Source organism: Cryptococcus neoformans, chromosome 8, assembly GCF_000149245.1.
Source record: "Cryptococcus neoformans var. grubii H99 chromosome 8, complete sequence".
In the NCBI taxonomy this organism is placed as follows: domain Eukaryota; kingdom Fungi; phylum Basidiomycota; class Tremellomycetes; order Tremellales; family Cryptococcaceae; genus Cryptococcus; species Cryptococcus neoformans.
Window position 1 is genome coordinate 603,611 of NC_026752.1, and position 25,975 is coordinate 629,585.

Here is a 25,975-nt window from a genome sequence, read left to right on the forward strand (position 1 = left end):
TCAAAATTTTGGCGAGGAACGACGGACTGGGCACCAGCCAGAAAACCTTCCACAAGTCCTCATTTACCCCATTGTTTACATTTAAAAACGTGCGATATTCTTCTTGCCCCAACTAGGACAAACCAGGAAGCAAAGAGGACCACAATGCCACCCAAAGGCTCAATTTTCCGAGGCCCGAATGCCCAGCATTTCCAACTCGTTCACCGTTCGCAACAGGATCCGCTCATCAATGACCCCGAAGCAAGCCAGCGGGTCTTAAAGCCTATGGACAGAGGTAACGACAGTCGAAAGGTTTGTATAACATATGTTCGATGCAATGTACTATGGCTAATCATCGCTACGATAGACCGAAATCTCTCTTGCCGAACTCGAAGCGACCGTCGATAAGTCCAAAATTCGAGCCAATGAAGGCGAAGCGGCACTCTACGGTATCACATACGATGACTCTGCGTACGACTATATGCAGCATCTCAAGCCTGTTGGTGGCCCTGGTGGCGGCGTTGAAAGCTTCTTGATCGCTGCGCCTAGCGGAGGTTCGGGTGTTGCGTCCGGTATGAAGGGTGGTAAGGGCAAGTTCAAGGTCCGGGCGGATGATGAAATGTTCCAGTTGCCAGACAGCGTCTTACCTAGCCGACAGGAAATTAGTGTTCAAGAAGCAAGGGCAAGGAATGAAGCTATCCCATTAGAACTGCAAGGTCTTCAGCCCGATATGGACCCGCATCTTCGGCAGGTGCTTGAGGCACTTGACGACGATGCGTTTGTGGACGACGAAGATGATGATGAGGGATGGTTTAACCAGCTTGTGAACGGCGGCGAGCGAGATGAGCGTGAGGAAGTACCCTGGGAGTTTGCGGAATGGGGTGTAGATGACAGCGGAAAACCTGTCCAGCATCAAGCAGAGCAAGATGAGGAAAGGGAAGAGACTTGGGAAGACAGGTTCAAGGCGTTCAAGCGAGAGCAGGCCAGAGTCTCCGACGAGCCGTCCGAATTCGATCCCGAAGAAATGTCCGAGATGGCGGACACTGTGGGAAGCCTTACCAGCAACTTGGCAGACATGATGGTGCGTGGTGGGAAGAAGAGGCATGGGAAGAGAGGACCCAGTGACGCATCTGGAATGAGTATGAGCAGTTCAAGCATGTTCCGAAACCAGGGTTTGCGAGATTTGGATGATCGATTTGACAAGGTGAGTCAATAAATGCGACTGCAACGATCGGGCTACTGATCATGTCATCTGCCAGATTGAACGAGATTACGAATACGATGATGATGAGGAAGAGGAAGAAAATGAAGATTGGTCCGATGACGATGGCACTGCTTCCATTGCTGCCAGTAACTTCTCAGTTTCTTCACGATTCTCGCTCGCCTCCCATGCTTCCCGCGCCAGTACTGCTGTACCTCCCGAACTCTCCCGGGAAGATTTTAACGCCATCATGGATGACTTCCTGGAAAACTATGAGGTTGTAGGTCGACGTCTGCGACCTGCTCTCGGTGGTACAACGTTGAGTGGACCCGAGAAGCTGAAGGTCTTGAGGTCAGCCATTGAGGGTGAGGGCGACTTCAAGGACGACAACAGGAAGAGGATCAAAGAGATTGAGAAGGAGGAGATGGGTAAAGGAAGAACCAAATTAAGAGAGGAAAAGGTCAAGATCGTAGGTGAAGAGGAACAGAAGTGGGATGTAGAGACTATCCTCAGTGAGTTCGTTCATTGCATACACTCAAGATAATGTCTGACGGTAAGTAGCTACCCGAACAAATACCGAAAACCATCCGGCTTTGATCCGAGACCCTACACGTAAAATCAGAACAGTACCCCCACTTCCCCCTCCGCCAGTGCAGCGAGAGGAAGAAAGCGAAGATGACTCTGGATCTGAGACTGAGCGAGAAGGCGGGCCTAAAATCACCGTTTCTAGAACAAAGGGCGAGTCTGCAGAGGAAAAGAAGGCGAGGAAGGCAGCTGTCAAGGCTGAGAGATCTGTAGGTCGAAAGCAAAATCAGAGACGCGTCGAGTGTGCTAATGTTTTCGAAAAAGGCGCGTCGAGCTGAGAAAAAGTCGCATAAGGAAACGTTCTCTACTGAAAGGAAGCGACAGCTCAAGAGCCACAACAAGATGGTCGGAGACGGACGTGCAGCGGATGTGCCAGCTGGACGTGAGGGTGTTTTCTCTCTGAGATAACCATATGAATTTTTTTTATTATATCAGTGTATGCATGTATAGATCAATGCGCGTCGTGTTGCTACCCGATATGCATTGACCGCTTCTGTCGGCGTTAAAGCGAGCACCGATCGGGGATTAGACGTCCGAGCGAGACACGGCCATAATAATGGTTGCCACGAGAAATATCGCCGGGATTCGCCGGTGGGCCAGGGGGCTGATGGATGGGTGGGAGTAAAAGTGGATTGTATGGAAGAGAGTGTACGACTTGCCACTTGAAAACCTCCTTCTCCATATTCATATAAAATCACAGCAAGAGTCGCCGGCACTCCGACATCCTTGCACTCCCAACGAGACACACCCACAAAAAAACAAGTAGCAAATCTTATTCAAAATGGTGAGTTGCGTACCTGAGTACGGTCGCGTGGACGCATACGACAGTGGTGGCGAGCAGTGGTAGTGTTAAGAGGGAAGGATTGTGTAGACAGAGAGCTAGGGATCAGGAGTGAGCGTACGAAGTGCGATGGGAGAAAGTAGCAGGGAGGAAGCTATGCTAGTACTGGGAAAATTGGCGGAATGCTGGTCGAAGATTTTAAGGTGGTTGAGGATTGTGGGAGCGCGCGGTCAGTGGATGGAAAAGTTTTCTCAAGATGGCCGCTGGCAAGCTTGTCTATTCATCCAAGCGCTCTTGCTATGGTTTTCCACCTTCTCTCCACCTGCTGGTCGATCCGCCAGCCACTGTCCAATAGGAGCCACGCCGAATATTCAAAAATGCACTACATTCCAATATACTAACTACTTGCTCCCAGGTTCTCGCCATCGACCTCATCAACCGACCTGCCTCTGTTCAGGCTCGTACCCACAAGCTCAAGAAGATTGTCCCTGAGCCCAACTCTTTCTTCATGGACGTCAAGTGCCCTGGGTGCTTTGCCATCACGTGAGTGGATGTTGAACATGTATGGCATGATTGGTCGGATGCTGACGATTGTTTCTTTCTGCGCTTCCACTTTCTTTTTGACACTCCCCCTTCCGCTTTGAACTGTTTGACTATACCCAACAGCACTGTCTTCTCCCACGCCTCTACCGTCGTTCAGTGCCAAGGATGCGCCACCGCTCTTTGCCAACCCACCGGTGGTAAGGCCAAGTTGACTGAAGGTGAGTGTTGCTGTTACCACATGGCTGTATCCGTATCTAACCATTGATTCAGGCTGCTCTTTCCGCCGAAAGAACTAAATCAAACCAAATGAGAGTGTGTGGAGGATGTGCGGAGGTTGGATTTGGATTTGATTCGGTTTTAGCATGCCTTTCTTCATGTCATCTTATTTCATCGCACATGGGATAAAAAAACATGGGATAATCATCATTTGGGATCTCTCTCTGTGACTGGGATATGGTTGCAGTTTTGCAGCGTGGTGGTGGTGCTGATGATACCGCGCGTCGGATCTCGGATACTGCAAGATATTTTTCATCTCCCCTTTTTGGCTATTCGATACTTGGCAAAGCGATGGGACAGCTGGATCAACTTTATCGGACAACGGACTCGGTGGCACTCGTCTGGCATGATCAAGAATAATGTCTGTTTGAACATTTCTGTCGAGAGTTGCTGTCCAAAACTGCAGGCCGTGTCATCTAAATTGGTTACTGGTTAAAAGTATTTGTTTTTATTACTGACTTTTTAGGTGTTTTAAGACGCATTGGCGCGCATTGTCCTCAAAAACAGATACATACAAGTACAACTACAGCCATACATACACCATACACCGAAGTATAGGTATCGTCTTGTTACCGTTCAATACAAAGGCTTCTCAGCCAATACATTTAGCATTGCGCTTCCGACATAGATGCGTACATGTCACTTCTATTACTGTGATACAGGCTACAGGACTGGAGAATACTAGAACTACTTTCTTCCGACGTCCTTGCTCCGTGGTACAACAAAAAAAATCACTCGGGATACTTCTAGGTTCAGCTTTGATAGCTGCTTTTTGGGGCGGGGTAATGATGACAAGTCTTTTGACTGCTTGTTTATTCTCCTTTCACCATTCTACGCCTCAATGGCTCTTGTCGTCGTGGATACTCATAAATCCAAACCTCTCCAAATCGAAACCAAGAACGGCAGACCTCCTGCCTCTCTTCCTATCTTCGTGCATCTCGCGAGATTCGATATCATGACTCTCGGTTGAAGCTTGTTCTTCTGATGAAGGGGGAGCGACAGCTTCAGCTTCAGCTCCAGCTCCAGCTCCAGTGGCAATCGCAGCCTCTGCCTCAGGCTCAGGCCGGGAAGCTCCTTCTGCAACAGAGGACAATGGGGCTTCGGCCATTTCTTCCTCTGCCTCTCCCTCCCCTGCAGCTGCAGCTGCATCCTGAGCCTCTTCCTCTTCGTCCTCGTCGGCAATCTGCTCGAGCTCGTCCTCTGTAGGCAACTTGTCTGCCAACCTCGGGGGCGGGGAAGGCCGTCTTCTCGGGGTCGCGTCCCCATCCCCACCCATTGCTGCATCTCCATCGCCCATGCCCATTTCCGTTTCCATCGCTGAATTATGCAGCATGGCATGTGCGGCGCGTACGTGCTGCGGCGAGTGCGGCCGTCTGGGTACACGTGGGCGCACGCGCATAGGGGGTAAGCCTGCGTCGTCGATAGTGGTCGCGGGAGGAGAACCGGGAATGCTCTTGAGTGCAGACTCGGTCTCTTCTCTGACTGGGGGGAGGTGAAGGGACCCATTGAGGGAGCCATTGAGACTGTGGGTGGAACCGCTGTTGGGTGTACCAGTGAGAGAATGGCGGCCGAGGAGGGCAGTGTCGGCTACGATCGAGGGGGAAGCAGAGGTGGATGCTGTGGTGGCCGTGGAAGCTGTGGAATTTTGAGAAGACTGGGATCCAGAGCGACGACGTTTGACTGAACGCCAGAGGGCTTTTGCGCCAGATTTGGCTAGCTGACCGACATCAATCACATCGTTATTGCTAACAGCCAAAAAGGAAATAAAAAAAAAAAAAACAAAAAAAGAGAAACAGATGTGTCAGCGAATACAATTTTTGCGCTACGCATAAGCGCTCGACGATTACTCACCCATGCTTCTCTTCAAACTGCTTGCAATAATTGTCCCAATCTTCATCACTCATCACGACACTCTGCACTCCACCCTTTTGTCCGTGTCCCTGCATGCCAATGAGGTTTCGACGGGAAGCTACACCCAACGAGATGGAGTTTCGTCTTCGGAACTCGGGAGGCACGGCAGGAAGAGGTGCAAAATGAATTTTTGCCTGGGAAGCCCGTCGAGAGGGAGCGGGTGACGACGGCGCGGTGTAGTTGTAGCCGAGCTGCTTGGCATGGTTGGTGTGCAGCGAGTCGTGTGAAGAGTACGGCGAGGACGAGTGGTCGGGCGGGGAAGGGGAGCTGCCATCGCCGCTGCCGTTGCCTTCGCCACTGCCACTGGCATGGGAGAATACGGAGGTAAGTGAGGAGACGGGGGAGTGGCTGCCGGTGAAGGACGATGCGGAGAGGGAGCGCTGGGAGGCCGTGTCTGGCGCCGTGCTGCTGCTGGGCCCTCGGGGGCGGTTTGGGCCGTTGAGGAGGATGGAGGCGGACGGTTTCTGCTGGGAGAGGGAGGGGTTCGGGGGGATCAGCAGTGAAGGCTGGTTCTCCTGCGACATTGTGGCGGGCAGGAAGTTGAAGAGATGCAGCGACGAGAGAACACAATCCACTAATAATAAATGTGGCGAAAACTACCGGTAATATGCGTCCGCTTTCACAACAAAATCCGGCAACCACGGCAAACGTACTCCCCCATCTCCTGAACGTTGTCGGATAAAATACATCCCATTTACGTCCCGTTTCTTACTATGCATACAGCCACTGCTAACAAAAATCGCCAGGGAACAACAAGACCTATGCACAGAAGCTCATAACCAGTATTACGAGCTGGAAAATTGTATAAATATCAATAATATCAAGGCGTCAAATTTCGTGTCGGTTAACTTTGTGAAGAAAGATGCTGTAATAGGGGTCAGGGATTAGGGGAGGGGACGATTACGGGGCGACGATCCACGCCGGGCGGCGGACGGCCAAGCAAAAATACTTGCTTCGGCAGCCCCCCCATTGGCCGACTCGCTCCCGAGGTGGAGGCAAAAATCGGTTTATCTATTAAATAAGGTGAAACGCGCAACGGACCGAAGTGGCGACGATCACCGCCGGATCACTGGAAGCAGAGGAAGGAGGGAATTACAATTGTTGAACTGCATAGTCAATCACAATCAGCCGGCTATCCACGGTACGTGCGTCTAAACGGCCCAGGCTGCGGGGGAGCATGCGCTTACTTTGGTGGATAAGGAATTGTTTTTCGTCCTTGTTTACATAAACAAACTCGTCAGCGTATGCATTTACGCGTTCCACATGGGCTTCACAGACTCACATTGAATTGCTCATCTGCATCGACAAAACACGGCCATGTCAGCATGTGCTGATTCATACTGACTGACGTATGCACTCACCGTCCTTGTCATTATGAAATTCTCTTAAAAATACTAGCAGCTTCTCCTTGTTTCGGCGCAAGATACTTGCAATCTGTGGAGGCTTGTTCGGGTTGGCGACGAATACCTTTTACCCCGTGGCTCAGCTTATGACCATTCCAATAACAAAACAAGTGCGCCCCATTTCATCCATGGCCCGTTCATCCATGGCGGTGCCGTAGCCCCAAGAGAGAAAAACCCACCTTGAAAACATGAAACGCCTCAAATTGAATATTCCTGCTTTTATCTCGCAAAAAGTTCATCATCATCTTCAGATTGGCTTCCGAGGCGATATATCGCGTCATGATATTATAGTTGGCCCGATCAAGAAGGATCTCGCCCAGGAGCTTGAGTGACTGTCGTTTCGTCACGTAGTTGGACGAAAGGATGAGAGTATTGTACATGTTGAAGAACTGTTACCCTCGTCAGGTACACATCTCTGTCTACATAGCCATAGGCTTACTCGATCATAATTGGCGTCGATATATTGTGCAACCATGGATTTATGTCGTGTGAGTGTTTCCTGTTGACGTCGTGAGTAAACATGGGTCTTGAATCACTATCTCCCGGACACACACACCTTCATATTAGCCAACGCATCACAAGAGATGCCAAATGAAGTGTTCGCGATATAACTGGGGAATGTATAGAACCTACAGCCTGTCAGCTTGACTCTTTTATATATTATGCTTGTCAGACTTACTGATCGGAATATAACAAGATTCTCGCCAATGGCTCATACCGCAACATTTCTTTTAGAATCATCCCGGTATTGAGCGCGATATCTTGGTTGGCATACCTAATAGCCGTGAACCCAATTAGCATGTCATATTTTTTTTTTCCTTCTTCTCAACCAGGCTGCCAACCGCATTACTACAGCGGCCCCCCCTAAAATGAAGTCCGTGCGCTGTGTGTACGATCTCCCACCAACATCATAGCCACTTTCCCTTGGCCGTAAAAAAAGTCATTATACGCACCCCTTGAGTGTGTTGAAGATGATATCAGGACGGGTAGCGATCGTGTCCACAGTAGGCGAACGACTGCCCAGTTGACGGCGGAGCAGGGCGCCGTAGATGTTGCAAACGTCTTTCCTAGCCTGTGGACATGTCAGCAAACACAAATTACAAAAACCATTCCCGTATGAAAGAGTCGCGGGGTAGTAAACATATCCGATTAAAAGGGCAAAGCAATACGGTCATACTAGAATGACATACCTCAAAATCAAACTTGCCCAAGTGGACGACCATCGAGCTGAGAAGATCCTGGGCATACATCTCGTTTGCCACTTGGGCAACAGCATCCGGGTTTGGCTCAGTATCACCTTCGCCGGAAAGAAGAGTCTTGACAATAGACAGTTGGCGAGAGATATCTTCATTAACCTGTGTCGGTAACATTGTCAGTGGGTATTCGCGAGTGGGCCACAGCCTGATTTTGTGGAAGCGAATAGCTATACGGCCTCCCCGAAAGCCGCAGAAATATCCGAATGCAACTTGCTGATTAATTTCCAAGTACCTCACCTTTCTACTTGCCTCTCCAGCCGGGGCATTATCTAGGCGTATTATGTTGTCCTTCAGGCTCTTGACTATGTCCGCGGGCGTCCGTGTCTTTTGTCGACTGAAAAAGTTCATCGTTGGATTGGTATGGTATGTGAAGAAGATGCGTATTTGTATACCTGTATTCCAAGAGGATACAGGTTGGCTAATGGGTATATTTCTGTGCAGTATACCGACTTTATGAGACCACCGACAATAGAACCACCTGCGACAATAACAACAGTCGCCTTATAGTCAAAGTCTTACGTAAACGTGAATCCGGTGTGAACTGCGATGACACCACCCCGCCGGCGAACCTTGCGGGGAACGAATAATGTGCAAGTCACAATCTTACAACTCCATCTCACCTCGAACCACAATTCGCCAACCATGGACAGCTCACCAACGTACGTACAGGTCTTGTAGCTACATGGCTACATGGATGCTGATGGCTCGCAGTGCACTCTTTGAGAATTATGATGAAGACCTCAAGCAACTTTTTGGCAGCTTGAAGGGCAAGCTCGATGGCGAGGCCAAGTCTCTCACCGGAGGTAAGCACTACGAATGTGGCTGTGTCGCTCTATCTCACCATTTTTGTATAGAGCAACGGAAGGCGGCACTGAAAAGGGTGTCTGAGGAGATTGATGAGGCAGAAGAGATTGTGAGTTTGGGCTCTTTAACTTCGCTATGACATGGAGTGGTATATCTGATGGCAAGTGCAGGTTGCTCAGATGGAGGTGGAACTCCCTTCCATGCCCGCATCCATTCGTCAAACATACCAAGGACGTCTTGCGGCCTCCAAGCAGAGTCTTGACAAAATCAAAAAGACTCTTGTAAGTTTAACGCGCCGTTTTGGTTATAAATACCCTCACGCCCTTATCTGAAAGCATTCTCGTAGAAAGACCTCCGTCTCCAATCCCAACGATCTGATCTCCTTTCCGGACCTGGGTTCGCCCACGGAGACGACCCATACACCGACGACCCCGAACCCTACTCTACTCGATCCCGTCTATTGGCTGGCACGCAGACCCTTGAAGATGGCACCACCAGGCTCGATAATGCGCACAGGATTGCATTGGAGACTGAAGGCGTTGGATCTGAAATCCTTAGGAATTTGAGAGGACAGAGAGATCAATTGGAGAATACTAGGGATACAGCAAGTTGCCATGTCACCCATCCAGATGCCTGCCACTAACCCTTTGTAGCTTGTCCAAGCGGACTCTTCCATTGATCGAGCAGCGGGTACACTCAAGAAGATGATTTTCAAGTAGGTTTACCTTTGTAAACAGGTTTATTTTCGCTCATTTAAACTGATTTATACCGTAGGATGTACCAACAAAAGTTCCTCTCGGCAGGTATCATCATCGTCCTCGTCCTGCTCATCCTCCTCGTTCTCTACTCCAAGTTCTTTGGATAACAATTTTCGCCATTTCGCCTCCTTTGGGACAATTTTGATTTGACCATCCACTTCGGCGGCGCTTTGTGCGGTTTGCAGAGGAAAGTGGAAAGGTTTCCTTGAGGACAAAACTGTGTTGTATGCTGCCCACAAGGCACTGTTTAGACTTTTCGGCTGTAATATGTTATGGGATCACGATAATATCTAGATCAGCCTGAAAGGGATGTGTAGGGGTATCAAGTAGGCCAGCTGTCTCGAGAAAAGGGTCATGAAAAAGCGACTTCCTTTGTATATTAACCCTTTGTCTAGGAATGATCAATATCCTGATTGAGACGAGTTGATATAAGACGTTACTGCTTTTTTATTCTTGTTCGCTACTAATAGACAGCAGAAAGAATAACGAGAAAAAGAGATGGCACCCAAAGTTGGACTTCCTAAAATGGACAATGTCTTCAAGGACCGCCCTCAGCCCCAAGTCCTCCAAGTATGTCATCCATTTCCTTCTTCCCACTCATACATACTGAAGTTGAGCAGGAGCGTTTAGCAGCTCGCCGAAAACAAGCCATCGATATTCTCCAAAATTCTTTCCCTTGCAAGATTGAGCACATCCAGAAACTCATTGCATATGAAGATGACCTCTCATCAGTCTTTTACAAAGATGTAGTCTTTGAACCTTCCTTCACACAATCTGCCATAACACAACTGTCCGTAGACGCCGAGGCTCAAATTCAAGCTCTGAAACAGCTCAACCTGTCTGAGAGCGGTATGACAGACTCAGCTGAAAAGACGGTGATGCCTGAAGATATTGTGGGCAAAGGTAAAAAGGTGTTTGGGGAGGAGGAAACAGTCGAAGGAGTAAGAGTGGGGATGCATTGGTTCGAAGTTATGAAGGTGAATAAGATTTAATTGGAATGTTTATCAAAATTCTCTCAAAGTGAGTCTCAATTTGTCTTTTTCTAGTTATCGTTCTTTCTCATCAATCTGATTTCTTTTACAAATAGAGAGCTGCGAAGACCTTCATATTCTGACTCAGGATCTCAAACTCTGGCTAGAGCTTGAAGTCCCCCATCATCGAGGATGGCAACTCGTTTGGTGCTGAAGTCCGAAATCATCTCATCAAAGCATGCCTAGAGACTTACAGAATGTGTAATGTTATGCAGAACAACATGAGGTCCCATCATACTGATAGACTCAAGTTGGCTGTTGACTGGGCAAAGTATCCAAATTTTGAAGATTACAAGGTGCGTTTTCTATCATGGAGCTGTTGGAAGACTACAGCGAGATGATATTTCGCAATGCTGTATAGGCTGCTATTATCGCTGTGATTTCGGAATTCTTCATTGTACCCCAGGACACTTTCATTAACTGATTATAAGAGTGACCGCTTTGACCACTTTCTGATTCGATCCTATCTTCGTAACTGCCTCATCGTATGTATATAGCTCTCTCCTCCACCAGTTTGAGCGCAACTGGGCAAAGGTTATAAACCCAAAAGGAAGCGGTTCTAGCGGCGCATGGACTCAATGTACTAAGACCTAATCTCGTTTGTACGATTAAAACAACGTCACGCATAGACACTGACATGCTACTTTCTCTTTCTTGTGCATACCCTGGTATTGCAATTGCTAAAAATGCTGGAAGAACGGCAAAGCGTTCCAAACAGTTGGAAAATTGTCCTATGTCTAATGAAAGATACCCAAAACCACGGCCGAATCTATGACGATACTTTTGTAAAGAAGAAATTGAAACAAGAAAGGCGGGATAATAAGAAACGAAATTGCAAAGTATTAATGATTTATAAGACTACTGATTATTACAAGACTAATGACCACACCCGGAGGTCAAATCTATTGGGTCGGAATAGCATTCAAGACTGCGGCAACCATTAGCCATTTATATCAACAAATTGAGCGAGGACGGAAAACTTACACTACTCTCTCCGTCGTCCTCCTACTTTACCATTTTATGGTCTACAGCGCATGCGGTGAACCCTCAAATGCAAACTGCGGACTCCTCGTCTTGTCATTCACCCTGATCATCATGTCAGCCATGCCCGATCCTAGCGCTCGGATAGCAAGACTTACTCAATGATGACCCTTCCAACCTCTTTTTCCTGCGGTGGTTCGTACCCGAAGCTCATTGGATCTGCTCTTCTCGCATCCCGCGGTAATCTCTCCAAGATTCTCACCGTTGTCGTTTCTCCCACCGCTCTTAATGGCGGAACACCCCAAAGTTCCAGCTCTCTTGCATCAAAGTGTAACCACGTCGGCAAACTTCCGCCACCTTCAACTTCTGCACGGTAAGTTGATGGAGGGTTGGATGACCAGGTCGCGGCTGAAAGAGATACGGTCGGAGGCGGGTGAATGGCGGGGTGCATGGAGAATGTTTCGTTGGATGCGGCGTAAACTCGTCCGTCGTTTGCCCCGGTACTGACTCCAGCGTTGCTGCCCGAAACTAATCGAGCCGATCCCTGGGAACCAGAGGTGGAGCTAGCAGTGTTGGTACGACGATGGCGGATAAAAGAGCTTGCTTGAGGTAAGGATGGTGAGAGAGGGTTCTCACGGAAGGGCACGGCACGAATAGTAGACGCTCGAGCGGTAGATTCTGAAGGGACATTAGAGCTACGCTGAGATGTGTAGCCTTTGCCGTCTTCCAGTTCTGCGCCCAGTCCTTCGATATGAGGTTGGGGAGAGCCAAAGTAGATGACAGAATTGGGGTAACCGAGACCAGTGTTGGTGGCAATCATAGAACGACGAGACGCCTCCTCTGCATCATCAAACATCCCGCTCGTGGCCTGGCTATCACGAGTAGCTCGATCAGTGATTAGGATGCGAGGACTGTCCTGGCGGTTGTCAAAGCTAGTTCGATGAGCTGTGGACACGACAGCTGGCTCTTCGCTTTCAGCCTCTGTATCACTTGACTTGAATCCGGTACTCTCCCCAATTCGGCTCAATGTGCTCCTACCAAATCCCAAAGAACCCGAGCCAGAGCGAGAGTGCATCTGTGACTGAGTGTGAAAGACTGAACCGGTACCCATCATCGAGTTTTCATCAAAGCCGGAGGTGACGTCAAAGTTGGAACCACTCTGGAAAGAGTCTCGAATGCCGTCATAAGAAGAATCAAATTCGCTAAATGAATCATGAGAACTGGCATCATCACCCGTCAAGCGAGCGAGAATAGCAGGAGATTGGTGGCGGGGATACTTGGGAGTGAAGTCGGCTCGAGGACGGGGAATACTGTCCGCTGTTGGCATTCTAACGTTGCCTACTACCGCACCCAAGGATGCTCTTTCAACATCTTCACCTTGTGATCCAAATCTTCTTGATCCTTCACCTGTACCTTCACCGGAAGACCATTGGAAAGTTGACTTGCTTTGCCAACTTGCTCTTGAGCTAGTAGACATCATAGATCTGGTGTCAGAGCTCATATCTGCCCTTGATTCATCAATGGGATCTTCCGTGGCGATGACGTCTGGGTAACCAACAAAGTCCTGAGAGAAATCAGGGTTCTGGGCCAGGTGCTCTTCACCATTTTCGTCCCAATGGATGATACCCTTCATTCCGTCCATACGGTGAGGCTTCTCGACGGCAGTGGCATTGCTACTGAGCGAGGCCGGGCTTCTATTAGTGACAGCCGTAGTGTCAGAGTAGCCGATGGTGCTGACAGGAGCACCTTGAGTATGAGCAAGACCGTAGCTTCTACGGAAGGGGTCGCCCAAGTCAGGAGCCGATGCACGAGGCCCTTTCTCATCTTCCTCCTCGTTCTTATTATTTCGACGGCGGCGACAACAGAAGAACCAGAGAAGCGCAAGAAGGATGAGCAGCCCCAGGATACCAAAAACGACACCGAGCGCAATTTTACCGCCTGTGGAGAGACCGCCGTGATGAGGAGTGTTCGAGCCGGTGGAAGTAGGAACAGCGGCCGTACCAGTGGATTCGGACGTGTCAGAGATACCAGTAATGTTGGCACTGAGGGTAGTTGTAGCCGCAAGCTTGCCAACTACGGCCTCAAAGACAACTGACACTTGATTGTACTTTGGACTGGTGGGCGCGGTGCCTTCCAGGGTCAAGTTTTCCGTGTGAAAAATCAACCAGCTGGCAGCGTCCGTAGGTGTGACGGTGGCGTTGATGTCGGCTGAACTGTTTGTACGGTACGGCGAAATATCGAAAGAAATTTCTTTTGAAGGTGAAATGGTGATATTTGGAAGGTTGTACGTGGAAAAGAAGTAAGGTGCGATATCGACGGAGATCCAAGCTATCACTGAGAGGGTGTTGGACGAGTTGCTTGACGCGATGTTCAGGGGAATCGAAAGAGGGGTGGTTGTACCATTTTGATAAGAGTCGGGGACGGTACCAGACAACACATTGGCGTCGCTATATACCTATTAGACGCGTACAAAATAACTATAAGATACTCACCTGTTAAAGGATAGCCAATCGTATTCATCACTAGCCATCGTGATATACAATTCATCTTTAGTAGCCGTCTCATTCCCAACCAAAATTCCGTTCAGGTCCAGCGTATAATCAACTGCGCCCTTGGCGATAGTCTGCACGCCGGTAAAGTTGTAATCCTTTGCGAGCTCAATGGATTCGCCTTGTCCAACTTCGATTATGAAACTTGTCTGGGCGCCAGTATAGCCCCAGAAATCTGTACCGGTCGCGACGACAGTGTAGGTCCCTTCACCGGGAGCAATACCTGTGAATGTGAATGTCTCGTTATCAAATTGAAGCCATGAAGGAAGGCCGGCAGTGCCTCGGACATGGGCGCCATTGTAGAGCCTGCCGTTATTGTTGTCATCGTTGGACAGTCTAAAGGTATCGGGCTGAAAACCCAAAGAAAAAGACCACCAAGGGGGGATAGACACACCAGTACCCTCCGGAAGAATGGTTGCTGATGAAATATCGTGTAAATTTGGTTGTCTGATTTGGGTGTAGAATGACTGATGGACGGCGGGGACAGAGTAATTTGTCACAAGGAGCGTGAAATTTGATCGCGTCGATCCCGATGAATCTGTTGCAGTGACGGTAATAACTCCTTGCCCCTGATCACTTGAGGCAGGTGTACCATAAAAAGAAAGAGTAGGAGAGTCCCATCTGAGCCATGAGGGGAGTGTGGAAGTCGTGTAGGAAATGGAGGAAGTTGAGTTGAAGGTACCGGGTAAGAGGTCGAATGTGAACTCTGAGCCGACTCGCGCAACAGGAGGTAGTTGATCTTGTAGAGGATATACCAGGCCGGGCGCAGCCCAGGTGGTCGAGAGAAGGGAAAGGATGAGAGCCGCAAAGAACATGTCGCTGACAGAGGATTTGTCGGAGTTGAGAGATGGGGAGATGGGTACACGCTACTGAGAATGGGCGATGCTCTGTCAAAGAGCCAGCAGCTGCTGAAGACTACGCCAGGTCGTCGAGACCGAGATGGTGGCAGATGGCTGGGGAGGCGAGGGTGAGGAAAGAAAGGAAAGTATAATGTTGAGCAATGGTGAAGGAAGAGAAGAGGTGAAAAGAGTGACGCGTAAAAAGAGCACAGCGAGCAGCGTGACACGGCGGTCCTCGTCAGCCAACCAAAGGTGACTCTCTGCTGCATCAAAGCAGACGCGTAAATTCTCCGGAGACCAGTGCCTGGCACTGATCTGGTTCCCTTGTTTACTTACGTAATAACAAGGCACGTTGACGCGTCGCGATTTCGGATGTGAGGGGTGAAGGACGACAGGCAGGCCGGACAAAACGCAGTGGAGAGCTTATTGCTCAATGCATATGACAAGAACATTAAGTAATACTGATAGCGAAATGAAAGTCAAGGGAAAAGAAAGGAATTCCGGAAGAATTAACATCTTCATGTTAACCAACGATTATCATCGGATTGCGTTCCTCAATAAATTGTGTGAAGGTAGCCTGTCAACAAGTTAAGATGGTACAGATACCTGGAGCTTGGCTTGAGTTTGCTGATATTGATAGTGATATTGTCACTAGATCCATGACCAGTCGGATTTCGAACTGTGGCCCTGTCAATAATTCAGCGTCGTGGAACCAACTGAAATTTAGGAGCGATTCCTGATCTGTACCTTCGAAGATATTAACCGAATAATATTGCCCAACGCTCAGTACAATATCAGGATTACCAGTGATATATACATGGCCTGAGGTGTGCTCAACCTCCCTTTCATCCAGACCACTGTACGGCATGCGACATTAGCTTGCGCTGGCGTGCAAGCTTTGCGTTGAACTTATACCAACCTTCATCGTCGCTAGAAATATCCGCTCTGGTGGCGATCGACGTATCAATCACCAGACACCTGCGTTCTCCAAGATGTACGATCTGCGCTACAGCCACTCCCACTAATAAATTTTTCGCCGCTAATGCTGTCACTGCTACGATTTATCAAGCCATGCCCAATTCACCCGCGTAACCTGCACAGAATTCTTATTTAGTAATAAACCATTTTCCAGTGCTTTCGAAATTTCTGGGCCAAAAGTCCACAACTTCTGAATAGCTGATGTACTCCGAGGATCCGAATCGTAGATGGTGAAGTCGGCGAATGAAGCTTCACTCAAGTCTTGCCTGACACTGGCAGCTATGGTCAGCGCTGGCCAGCTGCTGTTATCTTTGGAAATAGCCAAGCAATGGATCAATCGGCCCGCCATTGGCTTGCACGTCTGCAACTTTGAGGCCATTCGTCGCCAAAAATGCGGGATGGCCGATGCCGCGGCGTAGGCGACAGTGGTGGTTGTAGGAGCCGGAACAGCAGTGGTTAGTCATACCAATCAGCTTTCGGAATTGGATGTTCTAACAGCATTACTCACCGAGCAATGGTATCCGAAGTAGCAAGAGAGAAGTGATCTGATGAATCTCTTTCATATTATCGAGCCAGATAACCTTCCCTGTACCTTAAGCTGCAGGTCTGTATGTTTTATAGCTTGTTACTACAGCGAGAACAATAGATAACCGACGATACTGACGCAGGAGGTCCTATGAGATCATCCTTAATCTTGGCCTCGCCATCTGATTCCCATATCTCCTCGCAAGTTTCTTTCTAGGTTTTGGAGTCAGTCGTTCCTTGAAAGAGATATAAGTCAAGTCACTCAAAATAGGTACCAAGCCTCCACCAAATATCTGCCAACGCCAGCCACATCAGAAAGGAAGACCCTTTCGAAACATCACTTCGCAAAAACGGTTGGTCAACAGCTCAATGATAGTACCAGCGAGCAGACACCGGCCGTGCCACTAATTTTGACTTCCTTTATCATCTTACCCCGATAAGCCGTCCGTTTTTCAGATCATATCACCCACTTCTTTCGGTCCAGTTCTTACATTGAATGTAAAATGTTGCCAGGTTCCAAAACATACAGGCCGTCCTTTTCTTGTGGTTGGGGGATTACAGTTCTGTCTGCACACTGCAACTCGAGCGTTTGCCAGCGTCCAAAAGCTTCGGTTGCTCAATTTGACATCCTTGAGGCTGTATATGCAATTTTATTGGATGCAGAGCACAATAATGGTAATTACGTAGAGTTTGTTCACAGAACTAACCTCCCGTACTTTCCCCTTCTTCTCAATCTCTCCTTCTCCTCTTATACTCTTCTCTTCTTCTCAACCTCTCCTTCTCCTCCCACTCTCGTTTCCTCTTCTCATTCTCCCTCTCTCGAGCCACGGCAGCCTCAATCCTCTCTCTCTCCCTTTCTTCCCTTTTTGCTAATCTGGCTGCCTTTTCCTCTTCAGTCTCTCTCTTGAAAGCCCGACCTTCTTCGTGACTGACGGATACACCCAATGCCCTCTGTAATCTACTCATTTCAACTTCCTTGGCCGCCGCGAGAGAGTGCGTATCCAATCCTCGCCCTGCAAATTTATCAGGCTGAGCCATCAACTTTTGCCTCAGTCTAGAGCATTCTTCTTCGATATCATCCTCCTCCATGCCCTTTTCTTCCAATTCATCTCGAAGCTCCATGACCTTGACTTCAACACGTCGCTTGCGTTCATGCTCCAAGATACCTTGGTCAGGTGCACGGTGGATAGGCGGTTTGGACACAGATTCGAGCAGCGCGTCATAGCCGTAGCCATACGGCTGGCCGCCGGGTGGACCTTCTCGGATACGGAGATGAGCAGTGTTGCGGGTGACATAACCGTTTGTACCACTAAAAGGTGTCAGTAATAGGTACCTTTGGATTTGAATACACCGTACACACCTTCCTCGAGCGGTCGCAAGACCTACATTGCCGTACATTTTTTGATGTTTACTGTGGGGTGTTGTGGTTTGGTTATACGTAAATCCATTCAGTGCGTCAAGTGAAGAAGACCGGCGGGTGGCGAGAGGCGGAGTATCGGCGATATCCGCCTGTGGCGGAGGTATTTTGGTACAGGTGGGGGGGCCGTCGCCCGAAGTGGAGGCAACCCCCTGCCATCTCAAAAAGTTGTCTTCGTTCAGTTTCAAACGCTGTATCCTCGCATAACTCAGGGACCGGGTCTTGATAATTCCTATTTCGTATTCCCACAGAAATGCCTCAAGACCCCAGAGTAGCATCAGAAGGATCCCACGAGGATGAGGAGAATTTCTTTGGCCTTGACGACCTTCTTCCGGTACGCTCTCCCCATTTGTTTACATATTTTCCACTTTCCAATCTTCTGCCCAAGTAGGAGCCCGAATCACCTTTGCCGCCTCCATTTTCCTTTGCAAGCTACGATATACCAGAGGACATTGACTTTGATGTGCCCGATCATCGCAAAGCATTGATTCTGAGACTAGTCGGCAGTCATCCTCTCTGGGGCCATCATCTGCAAGTCATCGCATGTTCAATGAGACTACAAATGCTAATCAATCAGCACACTTTTTTGTTTGATATAGCTGGAACACTGCTCGCACATTAAGCACATATCTGCTTCGAACACCACAAATCACCCAATCTCGCCATGTTCTTGAACTCGGTGCAGGTGCCGGTCTACCCTCTATTGTGTGTGCCCTTGCAGGCAGCTCCAGGGTCGTCGTTACAGATTATTCCGACGAGGGACTGCTAGATAACCTTCGATTCAATGTCGACGTCAACCTTGAAGAGGAGGAAAGGGAGAGAATAGCTGTTGATGGGCATGTATGGGGCCAATCTGTCGATCTTTTGCTAGATCATCTCCCCAAAGGTCAAAAGTATGATCTTCTAATTCTGAGTGATCTTGTCTTCAACCATTCCCAAGTACGTCATTTTTTTCATCTTGTACTGTATAATTTTATTTTGTTTACTAACCTTGACAAAAAGCATGACGCCTTGATCAAAACAGTCGAGGCTACATTAACTTCTTCATCCACACAGTCATACGACCCCTCCAATCCCTCGGCGCCCCTAACTGAACCCTCTATCCTTGTCTTCTTTACCCACCACCGACCTCACCTTGCCCATGCTGATATGGCCTTTTTCCCACGTCTCGCAGAATCAGGAAACGGATGGGCGTATGAAAAGGTTGTAGAAGAATGGGCGGGTGCAATGTTCGAAGATGATCCCGGAGACAAAAGAGTTAGGGGTACTGTGCACGGTTGGCGAGCTTGGAGAATAAGGGATGGCGAAGAGAGGGGAGAGAAACCTTCAACAATTTCATTGTAGTCATGTTTTCAACACACATTTGCCAAACTATGCCAATGATATTCATTATGCACTGGGTATATAAACTACATGTGAAATCCCTAAAAGCAACCAAACGATTGTCCGTCAAGCCACATTTCAAGATAATCCTCTATAACAAACGATACGCTCTACCTTCAGGCAGACTCAGGCTTTTGAAGATAAGTTCGTCGATAGAGATCGTCAACGCCCTCGAGGTAGTATGCACCGGGCCAAATGTTGTCAAGGGAACCTTGAGGAGTGTACTTGACAGCGTTGTGGTTCTCTTCTCGGAGCTATGATACCATCAGTCAATCATTCTCACCAACAAGAAATAAACATGAATAGTTACCTTGAGGGCATCGACATATTCCTGACAAGGCCTGACGTCCATAGCAGCCAATCTCGCCTTCAAGTTTAACTTGTCCGCAATTTCCTTGGTAGAGCCGTTGACCTTAAGAACGTAGAAAGAAGCGGCACAGCCAGAACCAAAGGCGTACATGCCGATTCGCTTGCCAATCTCGATACCTTCGGGAGCGGAAGAGACGACAGAGGCGAGGGCACCGTAAAGAGAAGCAGTGTACATGTTACCGCATCGAGAGACACAGTCCTTGCCAGGGGTAACAGCAGACTTGTAATGGTCGCCAGCGATACCAATAAAAGTCTTCTCAATAACCTTGTCGGTATAAGTCTTGGTCTTGTCAAGGGACTTGACGTTCTCAGGAACGTTGGCGAAAGCGGGATGAGAGGGGTTTCGGAGGTAATCCTAATAAAAGCATGAGTTCCATACAGATCGAACGATGTGCATTGACTTACGTTGTAGAACATACGGGCGTGACCTTTCTGGACGAGCTTGCCGTAAGGGCTGTGCAAGCAGACATAGTCAAACTTGGCGATACCGTCCTCCTTGATCTCAGCAGTGCCGTTAGCGTGACCATTGACGGCTCCAACGATACCGTTAGCAACCTCGGAAACGGCAGCGGTCACAGAGGCAAGAGAGAGCTTCTTGGCGGCACGAGCCTGGGAAGCCTCAGCCTTCTGGACGTAAGTGGAGTAAGCGTTGTCGAGGGCACCGAGGTAAGCAGCAATGGTCAAGGGACCGTCAACAGTGGGCTACAACAGCGTCAGTGACCTATTGTACGACGTAAGATGATTGCACATACGTATTCCGCGGAAAGGTCAGGCTTGTAGAAGTCCCAGGTGTTGGCCATATAAGTACCGTGCACGGCTGCAAATACGTTAGCAACAATATCTTTTTGGGCTGGCTAGCACTCACGCTCAAGCACCAAAGGCGCATCGGGACCGATCAACATGGCACAAGCACCCATGCCACCCACAGGCCTAGCACTTCCCTCCTTGTAAATGGCAATGTCGCCGCACATGACAATGGCATTCCTTCCGTCCCAGCTTTCAGACTGAATCCAGTTGACAGCGTTGAAAAGGGCGGCGGTAGATCCGTAGCAAGCGTTCTTGGAGTCGATACCCTCAATGTCGGTGTTACCAGACTCGGCGAAGAGATTCATAAGAAGAGTTTTGGTAGACTTGGACTTGTCGATGAGGGTCTCGGTACCAACGTCCAAGCGACCGATGGACCTGGGGTCGACATTGTACTTTTTAAGAAGAGAAGAAACGACTGCAAAATGTTAGTATTGTTTCATCAGTGCCTACACTTTGGGCTTACCGGTCAAAGCGACGGAGTTGATGTCTTCTCTGTTGCACTGTCAGCTATTTTGACCATCGCGATTACTTGAAAAACTCACTTGTCGTCGGTGAAAGCCATGTGGCCCATACCCAAACCAATAGTGTACTTTCCCTTGGCAACACCGTCGAACTCTTCGAGCTGTTCCTCAGAAATGCACTAAACGCGCCGAAATTAGCTGCAGAAGGAGAGTAAGCTGATGGTGGCGACACTCACCCTCTTGGGGAAGTACATCTCCATGCCGAGGATACCGACGTTGCTGGGCCTAGCGGGGATGTCAAAGTTGGACATTTTTGGTGGAATGGGGAATATGGGAGTTGGTAAGGAGTGTAGAGTGCTATAGAGCAAGATGCGGAAAAGAAGAAGAAACAGGGAATGTTTTTGATAAATTCCTGCGCGCTTGGTTATTTTGGGGGAAAGGAACAAAAGTCGGACGATAGGTCGGTGCATCCGCCAGGCACCCACTTCAACCTTTTTTTTTTTTCCACAACCATTACAACACGGGATTACATTGCTATACAACATTACTTATTTCGCAAATATCCATGCCACCCTCCTTCTCGTCGCCCCTCCCTGCTGTCGCGATATCCAAACGCGTATCCTCGAGCTTTGCCACCTACTCCAACTGGCGGGGCCCAGAAACGCGGCGCTGCGATAGTCTTGTGACGGCGGCCTCGGCGGGTTCGTTTCATGGCCAACGATGGTTTCGTACGTATTTCTGAAGTTTTGAGCGGTACAACCGGAATGCATTTTCCATTCGAGGAAATGGTTGCCGAATCTGCGTGTGGGGCTAGAGGGCGAGGGGAAACGCCAATGAACATGCATGGTGCGTCTTCACCGGATGATGATTCAAGCAAAACCTCGCGAGGGGAAATGTTCTTTCGTGTCCACCGCTCATGTGTGCAAGATGGTCCTCCAAGGGCAGGAAATTTCACCGCAGCTTCAGTAGCGGCTTTCCGTATGTTTTGCAGTTTTACCTCTGGGAGCGGAAGATGCCTTGGATTTCTGATGATCGGGCATTAGCATGAGCTTCGACTGATAGGTCTATGGACTTACAAAGGTATGGGATAATCCTCAGAGGCTGGCAGAAGGGAAATTGGCTTGATAGGACAAGAAGAAAATAATCGAAACTCTGTAACAAGTCAGAATGATAGCTGCACGATAGCAATGTTACCTACCAACTACTGAATCTTTTGTCCTATTTTGTTCAGTCTCAATGCCCTCCTCCGCTGTCTTGGTAGCCGCCTCCGCTTCCATCCTTGCAGCCCTCTCTCGCTCCTTCCGTCTCTTCTTTTTCGCATTTTGCTTCTCGGCTTTCGTCATTGGCCTTTTGACACCATTTTCACCCATCACGCTATCCTCGTCTGCCTCATCTTCATTGAGCGTAAGCTTCGACGTCAGAAGTGGAGTAGGTGGCCGAGGTAAGGTAGACGGAGGGATAAGTGAGGCCATGAGTTGCTCATACGCTTCCAAGGCCTCGGCATCTGGCGTATGAGCCCTGCTGAAAGGGCTTGAACCGCGACTGGAGCCACCAGCTGAAGAAGAATGAGAAGAGTTGGGACTCATTATGGGACGACGGTGGAAAATGTAGAATGTAGAAAAGCCGCGAGCCGGGTTTGTAGATTATCGGCCGGACTGTTTAATGAAAGATTAATGAAGAGCTGGAGCCTGCAAGTCCGATCTCGAGTTTGTGTAACCTGATAAATGAACTTGTCACTGAAGATGCCTGAATATTTGGTTCCGACATTAGCCACAGCGAGCCTAAATACAAGTTAATTAAAGAAAATGGCAAATTTAGCGGGCCTATGTTAATGAGGAATTAATAATAAGACGCGCTAAATTATACGGCCAGGCACATGTCTTGTAACGCCCTGGATAACACTAATTTAAGACGAGCCCACTGGACGCGTCTCTCCTTCTTGTCAGTTGTGTCCCTCCACCTGGTAAGTTTAATATGCCAGAAGGAGAGGGAGGAGGGGGACAAAGAGCCTGAATGGATGAAACAAGAATGAAGAGTCCATGTATTCCAAACATCCCCTCTATAAGCAACGCCACCTTTCGAATCTCGTAAGCCCTTCCCACCACAAACTCATCACTCAGCTCTCAACGTAACGCCTCTATACCGAAAGATGAGCACCATGTGCGACTCATTTATTTTCGAGCAAGAAATCCCAGCACTGGACGACTCGCCTACCATTCCTATCATGGCCCTTCCAGGCTGCAGCGATGAAGAAGACGATCAGCAGATCAACTTCTTGCCAGGCATGCCTGCTAAGAAGCCAGCAGATACTGCTCGTCGATCCACAAGCTTCATTACAGATACAGACCTTAGCGATCTCATTGCTCAAGACGCGTTCCCGTCTTCCATTTTGGATGCGATTGAAGTTGGCTCCATCCATGCTGGTACCAAGGCGAGAGAGGCCAGACTCGGTGAGCTTTCTCACTTCCCGAAGGGCCGCCGTTCATCCAACTAACATGTTTAGCCCGATCGCAACAATCGAGATCCGTCTCTGCCGGAACATGGCAGCCGTACAACAAGCACCCTTTCACTCAGCGCCGAGCATCCTTAGACGCCGCTCCTTCCCGCCCTCCCCTCAACTTTGCTCACACGGCTCCACCAGACTTGCCGGGCTACGCCCCTATGGCAAGGAGTGCATCTCTTACCACAGCACCCGCCGAAGCTCCTCCTACTCTCTCAAAATCCCAACCTCCTGTATTACCCATCGCTCCACAGCGAACGTCTACTGTTCCAACATCCTCTTCCAAGCGCTATCGAGCATTTCGAAGTCCAACCACATCGATCTGTCGTCCAGCGGCGCCCCTTCATTCTATCCCCGAGACACCCAAAGATCTCGATGTGGCTCCTGAAGGCAGCTGGGCACTTCGATGTTGGCCTGAGGGATCGTCAAAGCTCATGCAATCAAGATCTGCACCCAACATGAAGGTCTCTAAGCGATCGGTTGGACCTGAGGGATTGAAAAGGTCTTTGTCTGGTTTGGACGTTGACAGAGGAGACGGCTCTGACTCGAAAAAAACATACCTCTCCGTCGCTCTACAGATGCGCCGTGGTTCAGCCCCACTCGGCACTTACCTTGCATCCCATAAACGGCCTGTCCAGCCTATTCACAAAACGCGCATTCGCTCTTCCTCTCTTGTGCGCTCCCCTCGCATTCAGTCGCTGAACATGACTGCTCCTAATAAACCTACCAATATTCGAAACTCCCTTAAAGCAGAAGATATTCATTGTTGGCCGCCATTAGTTATCAAACCTAAACGGTCTGGTTTCGAACCTGTCCCAGCAGTCACTCCCCGTCCCGAAACTCCCACGGCGTCTACTATGCGGGAGCATGGGATGGCGTCAGACGCATCAGGAGCACCCATTCCACCCAGGCCACCAAAATCGCATCAACGAATCATCCGTGCTGAGAAGAAGGAAAAGCGAAGTCGGGTCATTTGTTTCCCTCCCGACTGCGCGCCCTACATTCTTACACCGGACAGTGATGTCCTCACTTTCAGCTCTCTTTCAACCGAGAGAGAAAAGGAGGAGGAGGACACAGAAGACGTTTGGCAAGCTGTGTCAGAGGCTGAAAAATGGGTATGGCCTGAACCTCCTTCCAAGACTCTCACTCCTCGAATTTTAATTACTTCCTTCACCAACCCCTTTTCGCTAGAGCCAATCATTTATGACAACAAGAATGATCATATAACCCCTAAAGTTTCGAGATCAATCTATCGAGGGACGAATGATGGTGCGGATCTATCAAAGGTTGAGCTGAGATTGAATCTTCTGGCGCCGATGGAGAAGGAGGGTGAGGACAAAAAATTCAAGTCATGGGCAAAGGATATGAGGAGAAAATTGCGAGCATAATCATGACTATAGGTGGTGTTACTTACCTGTATCCTAGTAGAACTGTATATTATTACCTTTAATCACGTTTGTCAAGTATAATTCGTTATAACTGCTGTCATGTATCAAGTCACATGTTGACTCAGCTCCTTGAAAACTTTTGACAAATTTGAGATATCTTATACATCTCACCACATAATTCGATAGCTACACGCACAAATACATATCCAGCTCTATAATAAGAGACCCATGTACTGCTTTCCCCATTTCCCACATGTCACTTTGAATCAATGCATTTTGTTCACGTATAATGTTCCTTCTTTTTATCCATTAATTGTTCTTGTTCGGTAAAAGTTTGCCAGAATATTATTACCCAGATTTGGTTTCCCGAACGTTCGTATTGTTCATTGCAAGGTCGTTCCAATCGGTAAAAAAACACGAAGACTGATAAAGTAAAACGGATTCGAATTTATCGGAATTTATCAGGGATGGGCGGAACAGGAGGAATAGTTGAACCAGAAAGGTTAATGCTCATCGGAGGAGCAGAAGCGTTCCCTGGCTTATGTTGAAACTGCTGATATGAGGACGGCTGTTGGTTCTGACTGCTGCCATTCTGGGGAGAGCTTTGGCTTTGGCGATTTACAGAAAGTTGCTATAACATCCGTCAGTACGATACAGAAGCCAAAAAAAAAAAGACAAACCTCATAATAAGCAAAATCTTGCAACAGACTAGTTTTGCTCTTGGTCTGGTGGTCCAAAAATATTCGTAGTACCTCTACACCGGCTTCGTAGGGCAATTCTTGCGTGTCGCGCGAGTTGGTGATAGGTTTGCATTCGGGTGTGTTGGTCAGTCGGATGTGTCGAAGGGCGCTACAGCGGGTATATAAGCAGGAGCAGTATAGCCATAGAGCAATCAAACGTACGCTGAGGGAACATCACGGACAAAGATCCATTTGACTTCAAAGATACCCTTCCACTTGTCCTGTGCCCATACTTTGGACGTCTTTGTCTCATCCACACTACGTAGGAGGTCAGTACCATGTATGACTTTGAAGAAATGATTCCAAGGCAGGCTCAAGACTCACGGCGTTGTCATTTCGGCTACACCGCAAAAATGCCTAGACCCATTGACGCTGAAGAACAAGTATACTGGACCCTTGTTTGCCGTTTCTCTGTAAGCAGCATCCAGACGTTTATTGCCGAGAACGGTCGACGACCAAATCTCGTGTTTGAGCGATTTCTGAACATCTTCCTCCTGTTCAAAATCCGTC

At 48.7% G+C, this 25,975-nt stretch overlaps 13 protein-coding genes and 3 non-coding genes; 8 read left to right on the forward strand and 8 right to left on the reverse strand.

Annotated features, from left to right (window-relative positions):
- The first annotated feature begins 89 nt into the window (after positions 1-89).
- Positions 90-2,250, forward strand: CNAG_03302 (protein LTV1). XM_012195771.1 has 5 exons: positions 90-291; positions 347-1,183; positions 1,239-1,692; positions 1,742-1,974; positions 2,030-2,250. The coding sequence occupies exons 1-5, from the start codon at positions 145-147 to the stop codon at positions 2,171-2,173; spliced, it is 1,815 nt and encodes a 604-aa protein (XP_012051161.1). The 5' UTR covers positions 90-144; the 3' UTR covers positions 2,174-2,250.
- A 165-nt stretch (positions 2,251-2,415) lies between these two features.
- CNAG_03303 (small subunit ribosomal protein S27) lies at positions 2,416-4,105 on the forward strand. XM_012195772.1 has 4 exons: positions 2,416-2,549; positions 2,962-3,089; positions 3,213-3,307; positions 3,360-4,105. Exons 1-4 carry the CDS (start codon positions 2,547-2,549, stop codon positions 3,383-3,385), a joined length of 252 nt encoding a protein of 83 aa, XP_012051162.1. The 5' UTR covers positions 2,416-2,546; the 3' UTR covers positions 3,386-4,105.
- CNAG_03304 (hypothetical protein) lies at positions 3,858-5,873 on the reverse strand. XM_012195773.1 has 2 exons: positions 5,217-5,873; positions 3,858-5,110 (listed from the first exon to the last, which is right to left on the reverse strand). The coding sequence occupies exons 1-2, from the start codon at positions 5,798-5,800 to the stop codon at positions 4,204-4,206; spliced, it is 1,491 nt and encodes a 496-aa protein (XP_012051163.1). The 5' UTR covers positions 5,801-5,873; the 3' UTR covers positions 3,858-4,203.
- Positions 4,147-6,544, forward strand: CNAG_12753. XR_001046062.1 has 2 exons: positions 4,147-6,417; positions 6,477-6,544. It is a non-coding gene; the product is annotated as a hypothetical RNA (non-coding RNA).
- On the reverse strand, positions 5,943-8,460 carry CNAG_03305 (calcium binding protein 39). XM_012195774.1 has 11 exons: positions 8,173-8,460; positions 7,870-8,034; positions 7,633-7,751; positions 7,359-7,454; positions 7,236-7,308; positions 7,119-7,178; positions 6,859-7,068; positions 6,638-6,743; positions 6,559-6,572; positions 6,464-6,491; positions 5,943-6,382 (listed from the first exon to the last, which is right to left on the reverse strand). The coding sequence occupies exons 1-11, from the start codon at positions 8,281-8,283 to the stop codon at positions 6,369-6,371; spliced, it is 996 nt and encodes a 331-aa protein (XP_012051164.1). The 5' UTR covers positions 8,284-8,460; the 3' UTR covers positions 5,943-6,368.
- Positions 8,461-8,562: 102 nt separating this feature from the next.
- Positions 8,563-9,875, forward strand: CNAG_03306 (vesicle transport through interaction with t-SNAREs 1). XM_012195775.1 has 7 exons: positions 8,563-8,594; positions 8,647-8,738; positions 8,790-8,848; positions 8,910-9,020; positions 9,086-9,343; positions 9,393-9,454; positions 9,514-9,875. Exons 1-7 carry the CDS (start codon positions 8,578-8,580, stop codon positions 9,602-9,604), a joined length of 690 nt encoding a protein of 229 aa, XP_012051165.1. The 5' UTR covers positions 8,563-8,577; the 3' UTR covers positions 9,605-9,875.
- A 147-nt stretch (positions 9,876-10,022) lies between these two features.
- On the forward strand, positions 10,023-11,116 carry CNAG_03307 (hypothetical protein; the record flags this gene model as incomplete). XM_012195776.1 has 3 exons in its annotated part: positions 10,023-10,067; positions 10,118-10,517; positions 10,585-11,116. The coding sequence occupies 2 exons, from the start codon at positions 10,023-10,025 to the stop codon at positions 10,487-10,489; spliced, it is 417 nt and encodes a 138-aa protein (XP_012051166.1). The 3' UTR covers positions 10,490-10,517; positions 10,585-11,116.
- Positions 11,117-11,135: 19 nt separating this feature from the next.
- On the reverse strand, positions 11,136-15,059 carry CNAG_03308 (hypothetical protein). XM_012195777.1 has 4 exons: positions 14,002-15,059; positions 11,668-13,956; positions 11,513-11,614; positions 11,136-11,456 (listed from the first exon to the last, which is right to left on the reverse strand). Exons 1-3 carry the CDS (start codon positions 14,871-14,873, stop codon positions 11,554-11,556), a joined length of 3,222 nt encoding a protein of 1,073 aa, XP_012051167.1. The 5' UTR covers positions 14,874-15,059; the 3' UTR covers positions 11,136-11,456; positions 11,513-11,553.
- CNAG_12754 lies at positions 11,502-14,057 on the forward strand. Its single transcript, XR_001046063.1, has one exon. It is a non-coding gene; the product is annotated as a hypothetical RNA (non-coding RNA).
- Positions 15,060-15,318: 259 nt separating the features above from the next.
- CNAG_12755 lies at positions 15,319-16,783 on the reverse strand. The gene is made up of 4 exons (XR_001046064.1): positions 16,540-16,783; positions 15,817-16,481; positions 15,645-15,754; positions 15,319-15,584 (listed from the first exon to the last, which is right to left on the reverse strand). It is a non-coding gene; the product is annotated as a hypothetical RNA (non-coding RNA).
- Positions 16,784-16,969: 186 nt separating this feature from the next.
- Positions 16,970-17,825, reverse strand: CNAG_03309 (pre-mRNA-splicing factor CWC21). XM_012195778.1 has 2 exons: positions 17,761-17,825; positions 16,970-17,709 (listed from the first exon to the last, which is right to left on the reverse strand). The coding sequence occupies exons 1-2, from the start codon at positions 17,796-17,798 to the stop codon at positions 17,130-17,132; spliced, it is 618 nt and encodes a 205-aa protein (XP_012051168.1). The 5' UTR covers positions 17,799-17,825; the 3' UTR covers positions 16,970-17,129.
- A 182-nt stretch (positions 17,826-18,007) lies between these two features.
- On the forward strand, positions 18,008-19,230 carry CNAG_03310 (nicotinamide N-methyltransferase). XM_012195779.1 has 4 exons: positions 18,008-18,151; positions 18,209-18,348; positions 18,417-18,756; positions 18,820-19,230. Exons 1-4 carry the CDS (start codon positions 18,071-18,073, stop codon positions 19,159-19,161), a joined length of 903 nt encoding a protein of 300 aa, XP_012051169.1. The 5' UTR covers positions 18,008-18,070; the 3' UTR covers positions 19,162-19,230.
- CNAG_03311 (hydroxymethylglutaryl-CoA synthase) lies at positions 19,174-21,252 on the reverse strand. XM_012195780.1 has 8 exons: positions 21,074-21,252; positions 20,919-21,016; positions 20,840-20,868; positions 20,435-20,791; positions 20,322-20,386; positions 19,975-20,271; positions 19,511-19,924; positions 19,174-19,454 (listed from the first exon to the last, which is right to left on the reverse strand). Exons 1-8 carry the CDS (start codon positions 21,146-21,148, stop codon positions 19,317-19,319), a joined length of 1,473 nt encoding a protein of 490 aa, XP_012051170.1. The 5' UTR covers positions 21,149-21,252; the 3' UTR covers positions 19,174-19,316.
- Positions 21,253-21,275: 23 nt separating this feature from the next.
- CNAG_03312 (hypothetical protein) lies at positions 21,276-22,550 on the reverse strand. XM_012195781.1 has 3 exons: positions 22,036-22,550; positions 21,914-21,989; positions 21,276-21,862 (listed from the first exon to the last, which is right to left on the reverse strand). The coding sequence occupies exons 1-3, from the start codon at positions 22,421-22,423 to the stop codon at positions 21,382-21,384; spliced, it is 945 nt and encodes a 314-aa protein (XP_012051171.1). The 5' UTR covers positions 22,424-22,550; the 3' UTR covers positions 21,276-21,381.
- Positions 22,551-22,813: 263 nt separating this feature from the next.
- On the forward strand, positions 22,814-24,778 carry CNAG_03313. Of its 2 annotated transcripts, XM_012195520.1 has the most exons (3): positions 22,814-22,924; positions 22,987-23,287; positions 23,341-24,778. In XM_012195520.1, the coding sequence occupies exons 1-3, from the start codon at positions 22,877-22,879 to the stop codon at positions 24,723-24,725; spliced, it is 1,734 nt and encodes a 577-aa protein (XP_012050910.1). In that variant the 5' UTR covers positions 22,814-22,876; the 3' UTR covers positions 24,726-24,778. The 2 variants fall into 2 exon arrangements, with proteins under 2 accessions (XP_012050910.1, XP_012051172.1); XM_012195782.1 differs by having other exon boundaries at positions 22,814-23,287.
- Positions 24,779-24,867: 89 nt separating this feature from the next.
- The window catches only part of CNAG_03314, a 3,427-nt gene continuing 2,319 nt past the window's right edge, over positions 24,868-25,975 (reverse strand). Inside the window, exons 4-7 of the mRNA XM_012195784.1 lie at positions 25,790-25,959; positions 25,628-25,723; positions 25,406-25,574; positions 24,868-25,356 (exon numbers count right to left, since the gene is read on the reverse strand). In XM_012195784.1, coding sequence (XP_012051174.1) covers positions 25,174-25,356; positions 25,406-25,574; positions 25,628-25,723; positions 25,790-25,959 — 618 coding nt within the window. In that variant the 3' untranslated portion in view covers positions 24,868-25,173.